The sequence below is a fragment of the Anomalospiza imberbis genome, chromosome 17 (genome assembly GCF_031753505.1).
Source record: "Anomalospiza imberbis isolate Cuckoo-Finch-1a 21T00152 chromosome 17, ASM3175350v1, whole genome shotgun sequence".
Taxonomy (NCBI): domain Eukaryota; kingdom Metazoa; phylum Chordata; class Aves; order Passeriformes; family Viduidae; genus Anomalospiza; species Anomalospiza imberbis.
The window spans coordinates 6925579-6943794 of record NC_089697.1 but is presented as its reverse complement, the minus strand read 5'-3'; the positions used below and the strand labels follow the sequence as shown (position 1 = coordinate 6943794).

At 59.2% G+C, this 18216-nt stretch overlaps 1 protein-coding gene and 1 long non-coding RNA gene across 3 annotated transcripts; one reads left to right on the top strand and one right to left on the bottom strand.

The window, feature by feature from the left end:
- The first annotated feature begins 4223 nt into the window (after positions 1-4223).
- On the top strand, positions 4224-17343 carry KIAA1755 (KIAA1755 ortholog). Of its 2 annotated transcripts, XM_068207684.1 has the most exons (15): positions 4224-4344; positions 7048-7245; positions 7742-8665; positions 8909-9029; positions 9138-9302; positions 9842-9965; positions 10257-10374; positions 11009-11095; positions 11186-11302; positions 11638-11736; positions 11980-12128; positions 13044-13182; positions 13439-13561; positions 14150-14341; positions 14421-17343. In XM_068207684.1, exons 1-15 carry the CDS (start codon positions 4342-4344, stop codon positions 15405-15407), a joined length of 3546 nt encoding a protein of 1181 aa, XP_068063785.1. In that variant the 5' UTR covers positions 4224-4341; the 3' UTR covers positions 15408-17343. The 2 variants fall into 2 exon arrangements, with proteins under 2 accessions (XP_068063785.1, XP_068063784.1); XM_068207683.1 differs by having other exon boundaries at positions 7742-9029.
- On the bottom strand, positions 5058-7037 carry LOC137484108 (uncharacterized). The gene is made up of 2 exons (XR_011004749.1): positions 6200-7037; positions 5058-6034 (listed from the first exon to the last, which is right to left on the bottom strand). It is a non-coding gene; the product is annotated as an uncharacterized lncRNA (long non-coding RNA).
- Positions 17344-18216: the final 873 nt, after the last annotated feature.

Here is an 18216-nt window from a genome sequence, read left to right as displayed (position 1 = left end):
CCATCAGTGCCAGCCCAATCCATCGCTGGGAGCCCAAGGGTAGAGAGCTCCTTTTGCCCAGAGCTCCTTTTGCCCAGAAAGAAACATCCAAGAGCAGAGGAGAAAGGCAAAGGCCAAATCCCCACTCACAGCCTCCTTGGCACTGTTACCCTCCCTGTCACCCATCATTAGCTCTTCTCTGGGTCCAGCTCAGTTCAGAGCAGGAGCTCCAAACCTCCCATGGTGACAACCCCATCTCACTGAAGGGCTGCATCAAAACAACATTCAAGATGTTCGGGAAGAGCATGGAGGAAGCAGAACTCTTCCATGAGGAGAAATGAAATTTTATAAGGAATAGCACAGAGAGGAAGCAAAACCAGGAAGTCTTCCCCCTAGCTTTGAACAAATTTTGAAGTTGAACTGAATAAAAGCCTTCAAAGAGCTGAACCCTGGCTAAACACTGCCGTGTTTGGCAAGGAGCAGCCAAAACCACATCAAAAGCTCAACATATGTGCCGGTCCCAGTAATGCTTCCTGCAAGTGGTGACAGAGGGAATGGAACATGAAATCCTGCCCTGCTGGCCCCCACCCTTTGGACAGGTAAAGGCTTCTCCTGCTGAGCTGCTCTGCCTGTTCTTGGAGTGTGGGGTCTGCTCCATTGGGGAAAGGCTGGCTCCCCCAGGCTGCTGAAGGAGCAATGGGAATGGTCAGATGGGAACCAGGAGCCCAGGAGGACAGGGACTTGCAGGAGTCCTGTGCTGCTGTTGTCCTTTGCCCAGGACTGCAGGTCAAGACCCCTCTCCCCACTGTCCATAGGAACCCCCTGCACCCCAGGCCAGGAGTCCCTCTGGCCCCACGCTTCTCAGCACGTGTGAGCAGTTCCCCATCCTGTCCCAGCTCTTTCCAAATCTCTCTCGTGGTGCCATGGCTCAAACCCCCCTGCAGCCACGTGCTGGGGCTACTTAGGGACGACAGGAGCTGGGTTGGGCTGTGAGCAAGGACACCAGCCATTTTTGCCATCTGCAAGGAAATCCGGACACATCTGTGTCCCCCGGTGTCATTACCAGCCCGGGAATTCCCCGGGCAGCTTGTGCCAGTGCCAGAGGCATGACTGCTGCTGCTCCCCAGCCTTCCACTAGCAGGGATATGTGGGCTGGGGAACCATGATGGAATACCCATGGACTCAGTAAGAAAAGTGAGAGAAGCCTGCCTGGGTTCGGAGAGAACTTGGAAAGAGAAGTTGTCAGCCCAAAATAAAACCCCTCTTACCCATTTCCAGCCAGGACAAGTTAATTGTCGCCCACAGAACTGGGGAGTGGTCAGGATCTGTGGCAACTGTGGTTGTCCCCAGACCAACAGGGACTTCACCAGAGCTCAGAGAAACCCTGTCATCAAGGTGTGGGGAGCTGCGGCTCCTGCCCACTGCACCGCATGTGGAGTCAAAGCCTGATGCTGTCCACTGTCACCTGCACATCTCTGACAGCCTCTGATCCAGCAGCAACTGAAAATACAGCTGAGGAACATGTGGGGGCTCTTCCACGGTTGTTTTCCCAGCTGCAGGCTCAGCATCACCCAGCCTCAGCTGTTCTTGGAGCTGGGAGGGCTCTGGGCCAGCATGGGGTCACCGCTGACGCCAGCCCTGACCACTTCATCTAACACAGACAGCGGGGACACCCCAGGACCCCAGAGCTCAGAGAGCCAGAGCCTGGTGGGGCACAGCCAGCAGCAGATGTGCAGATGGCCCCTGGATGTGGAGATGTGGGCAGGAGCCACCAGGGTCCCACCGGGAGCCAGCCCCAGAGACCACCAGGGCTCACCACTCTTACCCTCCCTCCATCCCAACATCCCAGTGACATCCCAGGGGTCCCTTGGGACTAGCACTGCACTCAGTGTGTCTCCCCTTGCCAAGGGCTGCATTCCCCCAGACAGGCGGGCTCCTCTCACAGCACGCCAGCTTGTGACACAGTCTGGGAGCCTCATGGGAGACAAAAGGGGACACAGAGAGCCGAGGGGGTTGATTTTGCAGAAAAGTAAAAATAAAAATGCAAGAACGGTGACCTCGGGCAGAGCCTAGGGGGATCTGAATGGTGGCTCTGTGCCGACAGAGGGGCAGGGCAAGAGGCCACAGGCAGCCTGTCCCAGCAGCTGCTCGGGACAAACAGGACATGGAGAACAGGAGCAGCAGAGGAGGGTGAGCTCATGGGGTGAGGGGGCCTGGGGACACCCGAGTACTCCCCAGAAGCTCTGCCTTTTGCTGGACTTGCTCCCCAGCACCCTGACTCCCAGCCTTGCTGTCTGAGGCTGGCCAGAGGGCATAGGAAACTGCTTTGGGGGATGTGGGGATGCGAAGCTGGCCCTGCTGGTTAACTCCATGGGTTGGCCCAGCTGAGCACAGGTGGCAAGCGACACCTCAAGGTGCAGGTGGGGAGCTGCTGCTCTGAGTGCAGGGTAGTGAGGTCCCTCTGGGCTCAGCTCCACATCTGTCTCTTCCTGCTCACCAATACCACAGAGGAATTGATCCGTTGTGCTGGTGCCAGGACACAGTCACACTGTTCTCCTCCCTGCCCTCAATGCCCTTTCCTGGCCTTGCTATCCCAAGAGCCACAGCTCTTGGGTCCATTTCTGAGGTGACTATGCAATTAAAAAAGGTCACAGCCTTGAGCTCAACTTCCCCTGCACTCAGAGGAACTATGAAAAACCTGAAGCTGGTAAGTGAACTAACACAATTACAGGAGCAATTGGCTGCTGGTGGGATGAGGAGCTGCCCAGCTGGTCCCAGCTGGCAGTGGGGATGCTGCCCAGCTGGTCCCAGTTGGCACTAGGGATTCTGGCTTGGAGCCAAGGGCCAGTCCTGCGTTGGGCTCAGGTGGGCACCCCAGCTTGGTACCCATGGCCAAGCCTCTGCCCACCCGCAGGACCAGCACTCGTGATCCATACGGCAGCGGGAGGGCTCTCACCAGCTCCCAAGGAAATGGGAAGCAAATGCGAAGGCCTCGCTGGCGCCGTCCTCCCTCCCACACGCCAGCAGCCCAGCTGCACCTCCTCCCGTCTCGGCTTGTTTTCACAGCGTGTCCTTTGGCCGCTCGCTGATCCCTGGACAAATGTTCACTAGCGAGACAGCCCCGGCAGCCTGCAGCCCACGCTGTGGCCGTCCCACCCACCCTGGTGCTTTCCCAGCCCCAGTCCCGGCCTTGAGCCCATTCCCACGAATGCAACAGTGGAAATGACTGCACCCTGAGCAAGGCGCAGAGAGGCTGAGAGTGCTGGGCACTGTTCAGGGCTGGCAGAGCTGGTGATGCTGTGCCCACAGTGCTTGGGGCTGGGAGAGCTGTGCCCAGCATGCCTGGGGTTGGAAGAAGTGTCTGTGCCCAGGACTGGCAGGGCTGTGTGAAGCAGCATTTTGCCTTAGGAGAGAACAAATCTGTGGCTTTGGCTCTTATGCTAGTTGTTTTTGTAAAGCTCTGGTTGCTGAATCCTATGATCCTGCCCCTCAGTAGGTCCTTCCCATCCTTGGAACAGTTCAAAATCCCAAGAGAGGCACTCACTGTCCTGATGCTGCAGTTTTGGGGCAACTCAGGAACAGGAACTGGGAGCCATGGGATCCATCCAGGACATAGACCACTGCCGAGAGTTCACACTGACCCTGGATGGATTGGAAAAGAGGGACACTGCCGCACAAAACGCCTGTATGAGCACATCTGCACACATGTACAAACACATGCACACATACACACACATGCACATACAGCTCTGTGTGTTGCCGGTGTGTTCCAGGACCCTTCGCCTGGAGCTGCTCGGGGGGGACGGCGGGGGCTGGGGGAGGACCCCCGGTACAGTCTCCTCCCGCACCCGCTCGGGGTCTCTTTCTCCTTCCACTCCGATCCCATCCCATCCCATCCCGCCGGGGGCCGCCCCCCCGCCCGCAGGGACACACAGGGGGACTGTCCCCCAGGGGCCGCGCCTCGGGAGCGTACGGGGGGCTCCCGCCGGCGGGCACAGGAAAGCGGCCCCCCGCCCCCCGGCTCTCTCCGGGCCACCCCCGCCAGCTCCCTCCCTCCCCTCCCCCGCCCCGCCCCGCTCCGCTCCCGCTTTCTTCGCCTTTTCTTTCTTTTCCTTTTTTTTTTTTTTTTTCTTTTTCTTTCTTCTTTTTTTTCCCCCAGAAGAGGCGCGGCGGGCGGAGGGGGCCGGGGGGGCCGGGGCTGGCCGCCCCCGCCCGCGGCTCCGGAGGCGCCGGCGCCGGGAAGAGCCGCCGGCGGAACGGGGACCGGCCGGGAGCCCCGGGCCGGGGAGAGCCGGCGAGGAGGAGGAGGGACGGGACGGTCTGTGCCGCGGCCCCCGGCTCCTCTGCCACTTCCTGGGAAACATGGTAATTCCTGGGGCATCCCTCTCCCTGCCGCTGCCCCTCCCCGTGGCTGCCGGTCCCGCGGGCACCGGGTGGGCACGGGGTGGGCAGCGGGAGCGACAGCAGAGGGAGGTCGGGAGCGAAGGTGGAAGGAGGTGCAAAGGCAGAGGTGGGTGTGGAGGTGGGTGTCAGGGCAGAGGTGGGTGGGAAGGCAGAACCAGATGTGAAAGTGGAGGTTGGGTGTGCAGGGTTGGGGATCAGGTGCGGAGGAGGACGTGGCCGCGGCCGCTTGGGCAGGTGTGTGCGGGGCTGCATCCTGCGATGCTTAACTTCCCTGCAAAGTTTTGTCAGGGGATGGCGTGCAGCGCCCGGGAGCTGCAGCGCGAGCCGTGCCAGCGCGGGGGATGCTCGCGGACCGACTGGATCATTCGTCACCGCAGCCGGCACGTGCCGTTGCCCCGGGCTCTGAGCTGAGCGCGGCCTCCGCTCTGGGCCGGGCTGAGCGCTCGCACCGTGCCCTGCCAAAGCTGGTGGCGGCAAGGGCTGCGGAGAGGCAGAGGAATTGGTATTCAGGACTGGTCCCAGGCTCAAACCTCGCTCCTTCCTGAGCAGGGGGGAGAAAGGAGCTGGAGCTGAGTCACCCTGTGGCTTTGGGCATGGGTTAAACAACTTTACCGCACCAAAACCCCAAAGCCCAGCCCGTCTTGTTGATGTAAACCAGTTTAAAAATATGGGTATTTGGGGAGAAATATCAATCTCTATTTAACAGCACTTTAGCTTATTAAAATGGAAATAGCTTTGCAAATGTAAATCTCCTTATGCTCCCTAATGCCTTTGTTCCAGCTCCCTCCCAGCGGGTGGAGGGGCTGCTTTTGGATTCCTATGGGCTCCTGGCCCGCCCGGATGCGGCTTCGCCTACGAACTCGGAGCTGCTGCACCATGGTTACCCCAAAAGCCTCCCCCAGTGATGAAGTGCTTTGTGACACTCCATGAAAACATTTTTAGTCAGTCATTCCAGGCCAAAATATTCCCCAGCACAACTCAGGCTGTGTCTGGTGCCTCCATCAGTCCCTGGTTCTCTCCTGACACTGGCTCACGCAGTCCCTGCCACTGGATGAAGTCCTGGGTGATGGAACAACAGGAAACAGCCTCAAGTGGTGCCAGGGGAGGGTTAGACTGGATACTAGAGAAAAATTTCTTCACTGAATGAGTTGTCAAGCCCTGGCACAGGCTGCCCAGGCAATGGTGGAGTCACCACCCCTAGGAGGATTTAAAAGACTGTTGGAGGCAAGGCAGGCAGTTCTGGCTCATCTCTCATGGCAGCATTCAGAGCTGGATGGATCCTCCTGTGCTGTTGTGACTCCTCGCCTCAGTGTTGGGACGGGGAGGAAGTCCAGCCAGGTAGTGCTGGGCATGGAGGTGGTGGGCACCTGGCTGGGGTCGGCACTGGAGACCAGGTGGCTGCAGCAGGACCCCGCAGGAGTAACATGGAATGGGGTGCTGGGCTTTGCCCTTTATCAGGGATTTTCCAGAGTAAGGTCTCCAGTCCATTCTAGGAACTGTACACAATAAAACAAAGCTTGAGGAGAAAGGTCCAGGCAGAAAACCTGGACAGGAAACACAGGGCAGATCAGGGCCCTAAGAAGGGACTGGCTTGCATCCTTTTCTGCCCAGCTCTCTGGATTCTCCTGTCAGGTGCAGGGGCAGGAGATTCCTGTGCTGAGACATGGAAAAAAAGTAATGAAGAATTAACCAGAGCATGACTGCAAAGTGCTTTAGCTAAAGCGCATTAAAACTAATTAAGCTGAATTAATGGTGGCCCCTTTGTCTCTGTATGGGCTCCCGGACCAGGGATTAGCTGCCTGAAAGCAATGCTCACCTTGAGCTAATCCCACCAGACTTCCTGGGTGCTCTTACAGGAGCAGGACCCATCTGCTTGGAGGATGCTCCTCTTCCCCACTCGCCAATGGGGTCCCCTTGACAGGTGTGCCAGGCTCATCCCCACGCTGCCTGGAGCGCAGCCCGGCATCACGGAGCCGTGGGATGGCTTCTCTCCATGTACCAGCCATGCCACACAGCTGCCAACTCCTGCAGCACTGAGAGAACGAACTGGGAACTGCTGGTCCACAGGTGGCACAGACCCAGTGTCTTCACCCCGCTCTGGGGCAGTGCGGGGGGATGCAACGCGGCAGAACGCTTCCCAGAAAATAGAGGCATAATTTTGAGTTTGGCGAATTCAGCAATGAGTCTGGACCAAAACACCCAATCCATCTTCAGATGTTTGTCCTTCCTCCCATCTGCTGCATTCCTGCAGCGAGCTGCGGAGCCCGGCACAGCCCCACGATCTGTCTGGTCTGACTGCGGTTAACCCCTCGGCTGCTGCGGCTCCTCCGCCTCCACATGGCTGGCGGCCGAGCAAGGCGGCTGCTGCCTCGGGGCTTATCCCAGGCTCCTTAACCACAGCCCGGCGCTGGGAAGCGGACCCGCCCCGCCTGCGGGGTGGGTCACTGCGCCGTGCTTGCTGTGCTCCACTCCCGGTTCCCCCGGTTTCCACCCTAGGAGGGTTTGGAGCCCCGAGCTCAGCAGCATTGCCATTGTGAGCGTCCCAGGGCCCCGACAGTGGCACAGTGCAGCGTGGGATGGTGGGCAGAGACACCAGGTCAGGCGGAGCGGTGTCCCCGTTGCAGGGCCACTCTCCCACCAGCGACACTTGCCTCTCTCCCGCAGGATGCCGGGTCATTGGATGCGGCGGTGCAAAGTGCTCTCCAGGCCCTCTACCCACCCTTCGAAGCCACGGCTCCCACCGTCCTGGGCCAGGTGTTTCGGCTGCTGGAGACCAGCTACCAGGGGGATGGGCTCTGCTGCCTGCTCCAGTTCCTCATCCCGGCCAAGCGGCTCTTCGAGCGCCTGCGGCAGGCAGCCTGTGTAAGCCCCCGTGCCCCACAACGGTGCCCCCCGTGAGCCTCTCCCAGACACCGGGGTTTGCCCTAAGGAGTCCTGCCTGCACAGGCACGCTGACCTGTGGGTTCTCTCCCTGCACGTCCACTCCTTGTCCCATCTGCTCCCTGCAGAGGGACCGTGGCACACCCAGCTCCCTGGGATTTGTCCAGCATATGTGGTCCCTGCAATAAGGGCAGAGGGGACTCTGGGGTCATCTTGCCTTGATCCTAGAGAGGCTTAAGCAGGGGTTTCCCCTCTGTAACACATGGGTAGACTCTGCACTGTGGGAAAAGCCATGGCTCAGGGTGGGTTTGCAGGGCTGTGCTGCAGGGGCTTGGCTCAGGGATATGCACTGGGTCACCAGGCTCTTTCATCCTCATTATGGGAAGCACAGGGCTGCACAGCAAGAGTGTGTGGGGGTGGCTGGGAGGCACAGAGCTGGCAGGGCTCTCTCATGCGCTGTGTTCTTCCTCCCTCCCAGGCTCCCTACTTTAACCGCATCTTTCTCCATGAAGGCTGGCCCTTGTGTCTGCACGAGAAGGTGGTTGTGCACCTCGCACCGCTCAACCCCCTCCTGCTGCGCCCCGGGGACTTCTACCTGCAAGCAGAGCCCTGCGAGGAGCACGCAGCGCGTGTCACCATCAAGCACCTCTCCTTGGACCTGCGCTCTGTGGAGGAGACACCTGTCCCCGAGGCCACCCACGCTCTGCTCTTCACCAACACATGGCTGGAGGAGGTGAACAGCAGCTGGGCCGGAGCTCCCCTGCACACCTGCCTGGTGGCCACCGAGAACGGTGTCACCCCGCTGCCGTGGAGCCGGATTGCCACCCCTGAGTTCACCGACAAGCCCAGGGCTGGAGCTGACAGTGTGCCTGCTGGAGCCCAGCATGAACCTGCTCCTGAGACTGCACCTGGCACACCCGTGCCCCATGGCACAGCGAATGTCCCCACACCCTACAGCAAAATTGTGGGCACCATCCCAGGCTGCAAGGCAATCTCTCGGAAGTCAAGCCAGGGACGATACCCGGGACTGATCAAGGTGGAGCAGGCAGGTCTGCAAAAGAAGCCGGCCACACTGGTTGTGCCCAGCCTCAGTGAAATCATCAGCCAGAACCTGGAGGGGGAGTATGTGGACCTGCTGGAGCAATCCCAGGAGGACTTGGATGTCCTGACCAGATTCCTGTGGCCCACCTGCCCTCCAGGACAAATAAGGGCTGGGGCCGAGGAGATGCTCCCCTGGGCAAATGGGGGATCAGGAGCAGATGTCTGGCCCTGTGGGGGAGCACTGAGCTCAGAGGAGAGTCCCTGCAGCCCGTGCCTGGAGAGAAAGCTGAGCCAGGAGCCAGGGCCACATGGCCCAAAGTGCCGCCAACGTGACTCCTACATGGCTGCGCTGCAGAACCCGGTGAGCTTCGGCTCTGGGCTGATGGCGGCCATCCTGGAGGAGCCGGACAGCCCTGGCTCCGAGCTGCCCCCTGCCACCCCCCGTGAAACCTCTGCACAGCACAGGAAGGGGGCTGGCAGCCCCATGCTCCTCGCCCGCCAGTCCCGCCGAGCAACTCCTGGGGTGCAGGAGCGAGGGGGGTTGGTGCAGCGGGGCAGCCCCCGGCTCCCCCCAGGTTCCAGCCACAAGTTCTCCTTCCTGAAGGGCACACGGCTCGGGGCAGCCCCCGAGGATGAAAGAGTCAGCAGCCAGCACGAGGGAGCCTGGAAGAAGATGTCGGCCATCTACTCACCCAGGATGGGCAGAGCCAGGGCAGCAGGGAAAGGTACCATCCTGTGGGGCTGCAGCACCTGACCAGGCACTGCTGGGGCTTTGCTATTCCTCTGCTTCATTGAGTGTCACCAGCTTCCCTCTCCTCTATCCCTGTGCACAGGTACGAATGCAGCCACTGCTGCTCCCGTGGAGGAACGGTCTCTGGAAAGTTCCAGCTGCAAGAATGGTCCCTCTGTGCCCAGCACTGGCACTGCTGGTCGGGAGCCTCCAGCCTGGCAGGACCTGCATGCTGGGCTGCTGTGCTCAGGCATCATCTGCCTGCCAGGTACTGCTGGCACTGCAAGCCTGGGGAATGGGCGGGAGAGGCCTCAGGATGGAAATACAGGCTGCTGGAGAGGGTGTTTTGGAGGAAGGTTTCAGGGCTTTGCTGGAGGCCAGAAATACTCCAAGCGGAAAACTTTTTTTCAGCTGGGTAAAAACATTAAAAACATAAATGTAGGCAGCCTGTGCAGAGCAGCTGCCCTGGTCCCAGCCGCCCCAAGCCCTCCCACACCATTCCTCTCCAGTGAAGCTGTTCAGCTTTAGCTGCCAAATACTAAACATTTGGCTCCTTCTTTTTCCCAAGAACCAAAAAGCAATAACAAAACCCATATTTTTCTCAGGAAAAATGTCCCCAGCAGCTCTGGAATTCCAGACATTCATGCCAAGAGCCCCCCTGGGCTGGCTCTCCCCTTCCAGAAGGGCCAGAGGGGCTGCACCATGGCAGGCTGAGCTGAGACAGCACTGATGGTTACCCCAGCCCATTGTGGGGTGTTCAGGTCTGGCAGGTGGCTGCCAGAGGGGTCACTCACCCTTTGTCCACAGGGAGCTCGGACAGGCTGGGCAGGGCCCTCCTCCTGGTGACCACCAGTGGCAGTGCCTGGCGGGCTGCGTGGTGTTCAGCTGCCGAGCTGGCCAGGCTCATCCTCTGCCTCTGCTCCCTCCCCAGGTAAGAGCCAGCAGGACCTGCCAGTGACCCCCGGCTGCTGCCTGGCTCAGGGCTCCCAGGCAAAGAGGGGATGGATGGCCAGCATCCCACACACTCTGGTTTGGGCACATCCCCAAGGTCCCTGGACCATGCCCCTGCCAGAAGCACATGCTCTGAGCCCTTAGGGGGGACATCCCACAGGGACGAGGCCACTGCCTGTGGCTGTGGGTTCCTGCCTGCCTGGGGGTGCAGAATGTGGGAGGGGGCTTTGAGGGGGCTTTGAAACACTCCTGCTGTGTTTCCCCTCGCTAGGCAAGAAGTGAAGAATGGTGAGAGGCGAGAAGCGAAGGATGTTGGGCTGACAGTTGTGGTGGATGCCAGGAAGCAGCCGCCTGCTCCCGTCCTATTCTCAGCCCTCCGCTCCGTCCAGGTATGCCAGGCTCTGTGTACCTGTGCTATAGACATGTCAGGGCTGTCCCTGTCTGGGAGGGAGTGCTGCCACCCTTTGGGGTTCCCTCAGAGCCTCCCCTGTGCCTCCGCTCTCCATGCGGTCTCCAAAGGTCCCTTCTGAACCCTGCCATCACCCAGCAGGCGTCACCAAGAGCCCTCCAGCATCCTGATAGGAGAATTCACCAGGAAATGGGCTCCAAAGTGACAATCCACTGTCGTGGCAGAGTCCTTGTGCCAGTGCCCAGGTAGTGCCACAGGAGTGCCCTGTGCTGTCCAGAGGCTATGGGGTCCCCGCTGCCACAGCACCTTTTGTCTTTGTATGCCCAATAGAATGCTGGCCCTGATGCTCCTCACATGGAGAAGTGTCACTGGTGTCAGAAAAGGGGTTCACTCATGAGGCTTTTCCCATGGTCCTTTGCCAGGGAGCTGGTGGCTGGGACAAGGACATGGCCTGAGGGACATGTTTCCATCTCCCACGCCAGTGAGAGTGGGAGCCTTTTCCTTTGCAATGAGCTCACCAGCCTCGGCTGACCCAGGAAAGCCCTGCACTGCCATGGGTGATCTGAGGGCTGCATGTGGAGTTTGCCCTGGTGACTCTCCCCTGCCTCCCACAGAGTGTGTCTCCAGGCTGCATTCACAGCATGCTGCTCCTGGCCGAGAAGGAGCTGGTCTCCCACCGTGAGAGGCTGTCTGGGGTGCAGGTGAGCCTGTCCCTGTCCCTATCCCCTCAGCTGGTTCAATAGGGGGTTTTTCCCTGTTCCAGGCAGCCTTACAAGCCCTGTGTCCTGCAGGTGGAGACCCTGACATCGCTGAAGGCTCTGGGCCGCCACGTCGACAGCTCCCAGCTGCCCCCAGAGCTGGACGGTGCCTTCCCCTACTGCCACGGCGAGTGGGTTCAATTCTTCCAGGTGTCTGTTACCACGCCGTGAGCCATTGCCTCACCTCCTCTGTGTCCCTCTGTCCCCACTGCATCTTATGTGTCCCACAAACATCCCTGGAAAAGCAGCAGGAAGGGCTGGGAGAGGGGAATGAATAGGAGAGCTCTGAGCACAGGAGGGTCAAGCTCCTTCCTATGTGCTCCTGCCTGCAGCTGCCCATCCACCTCCTCACTCCCTTCCTCATCAGTTTTAACCCAGTGCCTCACAGTATTTCCTGCTCTGTCCTGGCACTTCTCCTTCTCCTCCTCCTCCTCCTCCTCATGGGCAGGCTGCCCCCACTGACCCATGGTGTGTGTCCCCCACAGAAGCTGCAGCCCTTCACAGCCAGCCTCAGGCAGGCATCAGAGCTGCTGCAGCGCTGCATCCAGGAGCTGCGGGACACCGACGCACTGGCTGGGACACAGGTAAGAGGGTGGCAGCACCACAGATTGGGGACATTCCCAACGTGTCCATCTGCAGTGCAGCCACAACAACATTTCCCTCCAGTTCCCCAAAACTTGGCATAACCATTCCCAGACTGGCTGCTCCTGGCCATGGGGCTGTTCCCTGTCCCCTCTGCTCCTGCCTGGGGAGCAGCCCCAGGTACCCGTCCCGTGCTGGCTGAGACCCCAGGTGAGACACTTGTCTGACCCTCCCTTCCTCCACAGGATGCGGCCGCGGGCATCAGGAGGCACCAGGAGCTGATGCAGAAGGTGCTGAGTGACCCTCAGCTGGTGCGGGTGCAGCGTGAGGGTGGGTTCCTGCTGGCCAGGCTGCGCAGGGAGGCTGCCCGCCTCTGCGCCTCCGACCACATCAGGTAGGACAGGGCAGTTCCTCTGGTCGGGGTTGCCAGTGCCAGCTACCCCCGCTCCTGCTGGCTGAGAGAGCCACCTCCCCGTGGACAGCCTGGTCCCCATGAGTCCAAGTTATTGCTATGCTCCATCCTGCTCTGGAAGCATGGACCAGGTGTCTGGGGCAGCCCATTGCAGGAGTCCTCTCGTCCTCACTGGTGCCAGATCCCTGAGAGGGTCTGCTGTCCCAGGCCAGGCCAGATCTGTCACTGCTCTGCAATGCCGGCAGCAGTGCCTTGGGCTGGGCTCGGGAAAAGCCACTAGATGGGGCCAGGTCCCGGCCATGCCGCACCCGGCCAGCTGTGCTGTGCTGTGTTCCTCTGGCCGCGCCGTGATCGTCCAAGACAAGTGGTGTGCACTTGTCTGGCCGTGCCACACTCATCCAGTGATGTCACAGTCTGGCCGTGCATGGCTCCTCTGGCCATGCTGTAGTCATCCAGTAATGTCACCCCCACCTGTACGCGCCATACTCGTCCAGTGGAGCCGCAATCTGGCCACGCTGTTACTCATCCAGCCATGCTGTAATTGGGCCATTCCATACTCACCCGGTGATGTCGCTGTCGGCCGGGAATGCTGCACCCATCTGGTGACACCGCACTGGTCCAGCCATGCCACGCTGCTCCACCGTCCATGCAGACAGCACTGATCCACTGCTCCCTCCTGCTCCCTTCTCTCAGTGGGGCTGGGCTGCACTGATAGACGGGGCTTTCCCATCCCGTGGTCCCTGCCATCCATTTGCTCCATGGGTTGGGAAGATGTTCAGGTGCCTGCAAGGCTGGGGTCAGGAGATGAGCAAGAGACCTGCTCCCCTCCACCTTGTGCATCTGTGAGCTCACCTGGCAGCACCTGGCAGTGATGGTCCCTCTCCTCCCAACCCCCAGGACCGGTATGGAGTTGGCTGAGGGGCTGTATAGTCAGCTGGAGGAAGAACTTCACAACCTCGTGTCCCAATCCAACAGCTGCCTGGAGCACCTGAAGTTCCTCCACAAGGTCCGGGAGCTTGAGGCTGAGTTTGGCAAGGTGAGCTGGGTGTCCCTGGGGTGCCACAAGTTGAAGTTGCCCTCTGTGGTGTTCCATGGTTGAGTGTTTTGGTCACGTTTCCTTTATTTTTGATGATGATAGAAGCCTGGAGAGTGGCAGGATTGTCTGAGCTTTGATTTTCATTATGGGCGACTGAGTCTGGGCTGGGATGCGGGGCTGGGGCAGGAAGGGGAGGTGCTGTGGACACGCTGCTGCCATGGCTGTCCCATCTGATCCCTGTTCCGCTCTCTCACAGCTGGGGTCCTGGCTGGATGGGGAGGCAGCGGCTCGGCTGCAGGAGATGGGCACCGAGGATTGGAGTCCAGACAGCTGCCAGGGCTCCGCCGAGCACTTCAAGGAGTTCCTCACCCAGGCCACAGTATGTCCGGAGGGGCTTTTCTGTTACAGACATCCCATTGGTTTGGAAAGAGGCTTCTGGGAAGAACTGAGTGTCCCCAATCTGTTGAGTCACACTGCAGTTGTCAAGCTCAGCATTGTGGGGACTCTGGGCAATCCTGCTCCAGTGAGGGGGTGGCTGTGCTGATCCTTGATGTGTGCTGGGCTGGGACTGCTGTCCCCAACCCCTGCTGCACTCCATCCTTTTTCCTACAAAGCCTGGGCATCCATCAGACAACAAATAACATTGTGATGAAGATCTTCTGGTTCCCCTAGACGTGTAGGCCCTTTAGTCACACACACTGCAGGGAGGGTGAGGCATGGTGACCCCACTTGGGACAGGAGGTACATTTAGTGCATTTTGAACCAGGCCAGGGCAGAGCAGAGATTTGGAGAATCCCATTGCCTTGTTTCTTCTCACTTGCCCAGAAGTGTTTCTCATCCATCTGTAATGGCGATGGATGGGCTAATGGCGATGTCAAGTTCTACCCGTGGCGCATCACCCTGTGAACATATCCCAGGTCAGCACCATTCCCAAGTGTGGAGCTGTTCCTTCCTCCTGTCCCTGCAGGCTCGGTACCAGCATGGCCTGACCCTGTGCCAGGAGGCGGCTGAGGTCCAAGATGTGACATTTCCTGAGGCAGATGCCTTCCAAGTGTCTGCAGCCCTTTTCCAGACAAAGCTGACGAGCTTCTCCAAGCAGCTGGAGCGGCGGCAGGCAGAACGGGAGCTGCTGCAGGAGCTTGTCCAGTTCTCCAACAAGGTGGGTGAAAGGAATCTTCCCCTGCAGGACATTGGGCTGCTGGTGGCCACGAAACCAGCCACTCTCCCCTCTTTTGTAGGTGGCGGGGCTGAAGCTGGACTGCCGGCAGTGCTTGGCCCGGGCGCAGCGCGGGGAGGGCCAGGCACTGCGGTGCCTGCAGAGATCCTTCCAAAAGCTCTCGGTGGAGTTCGCCCTGGAGAAGCTGAAGGAGATGAAGGCTCAGGTGCACAGGATGCAGAGCAGCCAAGGGTCGGCAGCCTGGACAGAGGCACAGCACAGGTACCAGGAGACCCGGCAGATCCTGGAGGAGATGCTGGCAGAACTGCAGGAGGCCTGGGGAGCACAAGCTGATGGGCAGGGAGACTCCTCCATGCCCCCCAGCCCAGGGTCTGCAGCTCCTCACATGGAAGTCCCGGTGTGCAGAGCAGCCCCCAGCCCCAAGCCAGCAGTGTTGGGGGGCAGGGAGTTGGCAGAGCAGCCAGAGACCAGCACTGAGGGGCCAGGACAGCCCCAGGGGCCGGGACAGTCCCAGTCCAGCACCACTCCTGGCTCCACGCCGGGTGTGGAGCAGAGCTCTCTGCAGCCCCACTGCCGGCTGGGGCCTCAGGGTGCCCGCACCTCTCACCACCACATCTCTGCTGACACCCCCCATCCCAATCCCAAGAGCAAAGCCGGCCTGGGAGTGACAGGACACCTCACCCAGGAGCACAGCCAGCCCCCTCGGAGGCGTCCCTTCACCCTGCCTCCCTGGATACGCTTCCCAGGTGCTGACCCACCATGCCCTACTGCTGTGCCCCATGGGACTGCCTCAGATCCCAGCACGGCTGGTGCACCAGCCGGGCCACAGGCAGAAGCTGCCCAGTACTTCCAGATTTCCAGCCAGAGCAGTTTCTCCTCTGAAGACTCAGATTCACAGAACTCCATGGAAGAAGCCCCAGCAGCAAGCCTGGCTTTGCCCAGGGACCTCCAGAGTTCCAGACAACCCTGCCCGCCCGAAAAGGCCCACCAGATCATTTACCTGGAGAACCACCACACTGAAAGTTCAGCTAAAGCAAATGCCAAGTAACCAATTCCTGCAGTTGGGGCTGTTTCTGTCCGGCTGCATAAGCCTCGATCACAGACTGGATGAGACTTCTCATGCTCAGAGGTGGGATGCTGGAACTTTTTACCCCACCCTCAGTCCCAGAATCTTTGGTTCCCTGCCCTTAGTGCTCTTCCTCTGTGGATCAGCAGTAATTCCATCACCAGCTCACAGAGTTCATTCACAATCTACCAGATGTGTAGCGATCCTCCCATAAAGTGCCTTTATCCCTACCAGTGCCAGCCTTGTCTCAGGCAGTGGGGAGGGTTCCCACATTGGAAGCTGTGCCTGGAATATCCCAGGGGAGTGCAGACCTGTGAGATGTTCCTGTCTGTCACTGTGCTCCCTGCTCCACCGGATGGTTTCACCATCCCTGTGCTGCTGCTGCAGCCCTGGCTGAGCCCCAGCTGCGGGCCCTGGGTTTGTGTGTGCTCATTAACACGGGACTAACTCCATTAACATTAATAAACCTGAAGAGAAACACCTGGATGGTCCTCATGGAGGCGAGTGAGACGTTGTGTCCCACTGAGAGCCAGCTGCTGGGGTTCTCACCCAGGTTCCAGCTGCTCCTACCACCCCAGCATAGTCCAAGAATGCCCCCTGTGCCCCCTACATGGGCTGTGCCCACAGCCTGGCTCTCCTACTTGCTGCCAGCACCTTGGCCCTGCTCAAAGGACCCTTTTGCAAAGCTTAAGTGCCTCAGTCTCCCGCTCTCCCTCCCAGTAGATGAACAGAGTGGTGTCATCCTGCCCAGCCTGCCCACTCTGTTTTGGGAACTTGCTGTCCTGAAGCCTTTGGGCCCCGTTTGGTCTGGGTGCGACCTTGCCGAGCCCAGTCCAAAGCAGCCTGAGGTCCCCAGAGACCCCGTCCCCGCAGGCGCGTCCCTGCTCTGCCCGTTTGGGCATGCGGGAGCGGCTGATGGCAGGCGGGACCCTGACTGGCGGGGCCAGGCACTGGCCGGCCGCCCCCCTGGGCAGCCGCAGCATGAGCTAATCAAGAGACATCAGAGGAGAAGCGACCTCTGCCTTGGAGGCCGCTCCAGAAAAACACACTCCCCCTCCCAGCCCAGCACGGTCACGGCTCGCACCCTGCGGGATGCTGCGCCTCGGCAAAGGGCACTCGCCCATCCCAGTCTGGCTGAGCATCACTCATACCCCCCTCAGCCTTGTTTTTGCCAGATCCCGAAGCCAAGCCCCGCTGAGCTCCTTTCGGCCCCAGCTGCCCCCCGCGGGCGCCACGCTCCTCCTGTCTGGGTCATCACTGAAGCATTAACGGGACCGACCCCGGCCCTGCCCTGTCACAGGACCTCTGCCTGTCACCACTCCTGCTCCTCCCCACTTGTCTGCTCTTTACTTTTCTCTACAATTTTTTTAGACTCCATCTTCCCCAGCTCAACACTCATTTCCCTACTCACAATTCTGTCCCTGCTCCACTGAAATCCTGGTCACTGAGTCTATCCCATTCCTTTTGGTTTTAAAGTTGTAGTCATAGAGAACCCGGACAGGTCTGCACAGCCTGTCCTGTGCGAGCCTAGAGTTCATTCCATTCTCCAATAATGCCACATCCTGAGTGGCACCAAGGTCACCGAGCCAGGACATTTCTACCTCTTCATGATGTGTCCCTCCTCCCCATCCCCATGCCCTACAGCTGAGGGTGCCCATGTGGCCAGTGCAAGCTGTGCCCACCTGGATGGGACCCAGCTCACTGCCAGAGCCAAAAATCTTTCCTCCCTCCAGCATCATTCCAAGTCAAGCCTGACAGTTCCTTTGCTCAATTTTCCACTCTGTTGAGAGCTGATCTGCTGTATCCCCTCCATTACAGCTTTTCGTTTGGAGAAATAGTATTTTCCAGCAAGAAGGAGAGTCATTTTTCAAACCAGATGGAATTATGATTCTTCTGAATAAAGCAAACAATGACTTTCCTGTTGTTTTCTTTTTCCATAAGTCAAATAAAAAAGGATATTTTGCAAATCCTGAGTTTAACCGATAACAAAAAGGGTAATTTCCGGCCTGTGGCTGGAGGGTGAATCGTTTCCCTGGAAGGGTGCTGTCCACTCAAGAGTCATCAGCCCCCACAGCTGAGTGGGCATACCAGATCCCTCCTTCCCTCCTACCAAAAAGTGTTTTGCAACATTCTGCAAAAATTTTCTTATCTCCACTGATCCTTCAGCACATGATTTATGACTCCCAGGTTTGACCAATTAAGACCTAACCTTTCCAGAAAGGCAAGTACAGGAGTTAATCAATGTCTCCTTTCCCTCGTGAAATGGCAAAATCATGTGTCAGGGGCTGGCAGGGATCCAGCAGTGTGGGCTGGTCAGGGTCTGGCAGTGCCAAGGTGCAGAGCACCCCCCAACCTTGGAGGGAAACTCCCACAAAACCCCAGGAAATGCTTTTTTCCAAAGGAAAAAAGCTCAAAAATGTTGGATGCAGCAGACAACAAAACCAGCTCAGAGAGGTGGAGGGCCCATGGATCAGGCACAGATCCCAGCCCCAGAGAATGACCTTGTCTTCCCCATGGCAGTTCCTGGGTCAGCCGTTCCCCCTGTGCTTCCTGAGCCCTGCTCCAGCAGAGCACAGTACATGGATTGGCACAGAACAGGGAGGTCCAACCAGAGACAGCCACGGCACTCTTCTTCCTCCTCCTCACCACCAGATTTCCATCAAGCTCTGCCCTACAAACTGCAGGGGCTGCAGGGTCACTGGGTTCAAGACAGAGCAAAGAGGAAAAACAGAAGAGGAAGAGCAAGAGGCACTGGGGTTCCCAGACTCCCAGCCACTGCCACAGCTGTGCC

Excerpts from the sequence above, each read along its gene's own strand:
- KIAA1755 (XM_068207683.1), top strand. Across the intron at positions 9,303-9,841 it reads AGGCATCATCTGCCTGCCAG|GGAGCTCGGACAGGCTGGGC; the intron begins GTACTGCTGGCA and ends CTTTGTCCACAG. Across the intron at positions 13,183-13,438 it reads TTGAGGCTGAGTTTGGCAAG|CTGGGGTCCTGGCTGGATGG; the intron begins GTGAGCTGGGTG and ends GCTCTCTCACAG.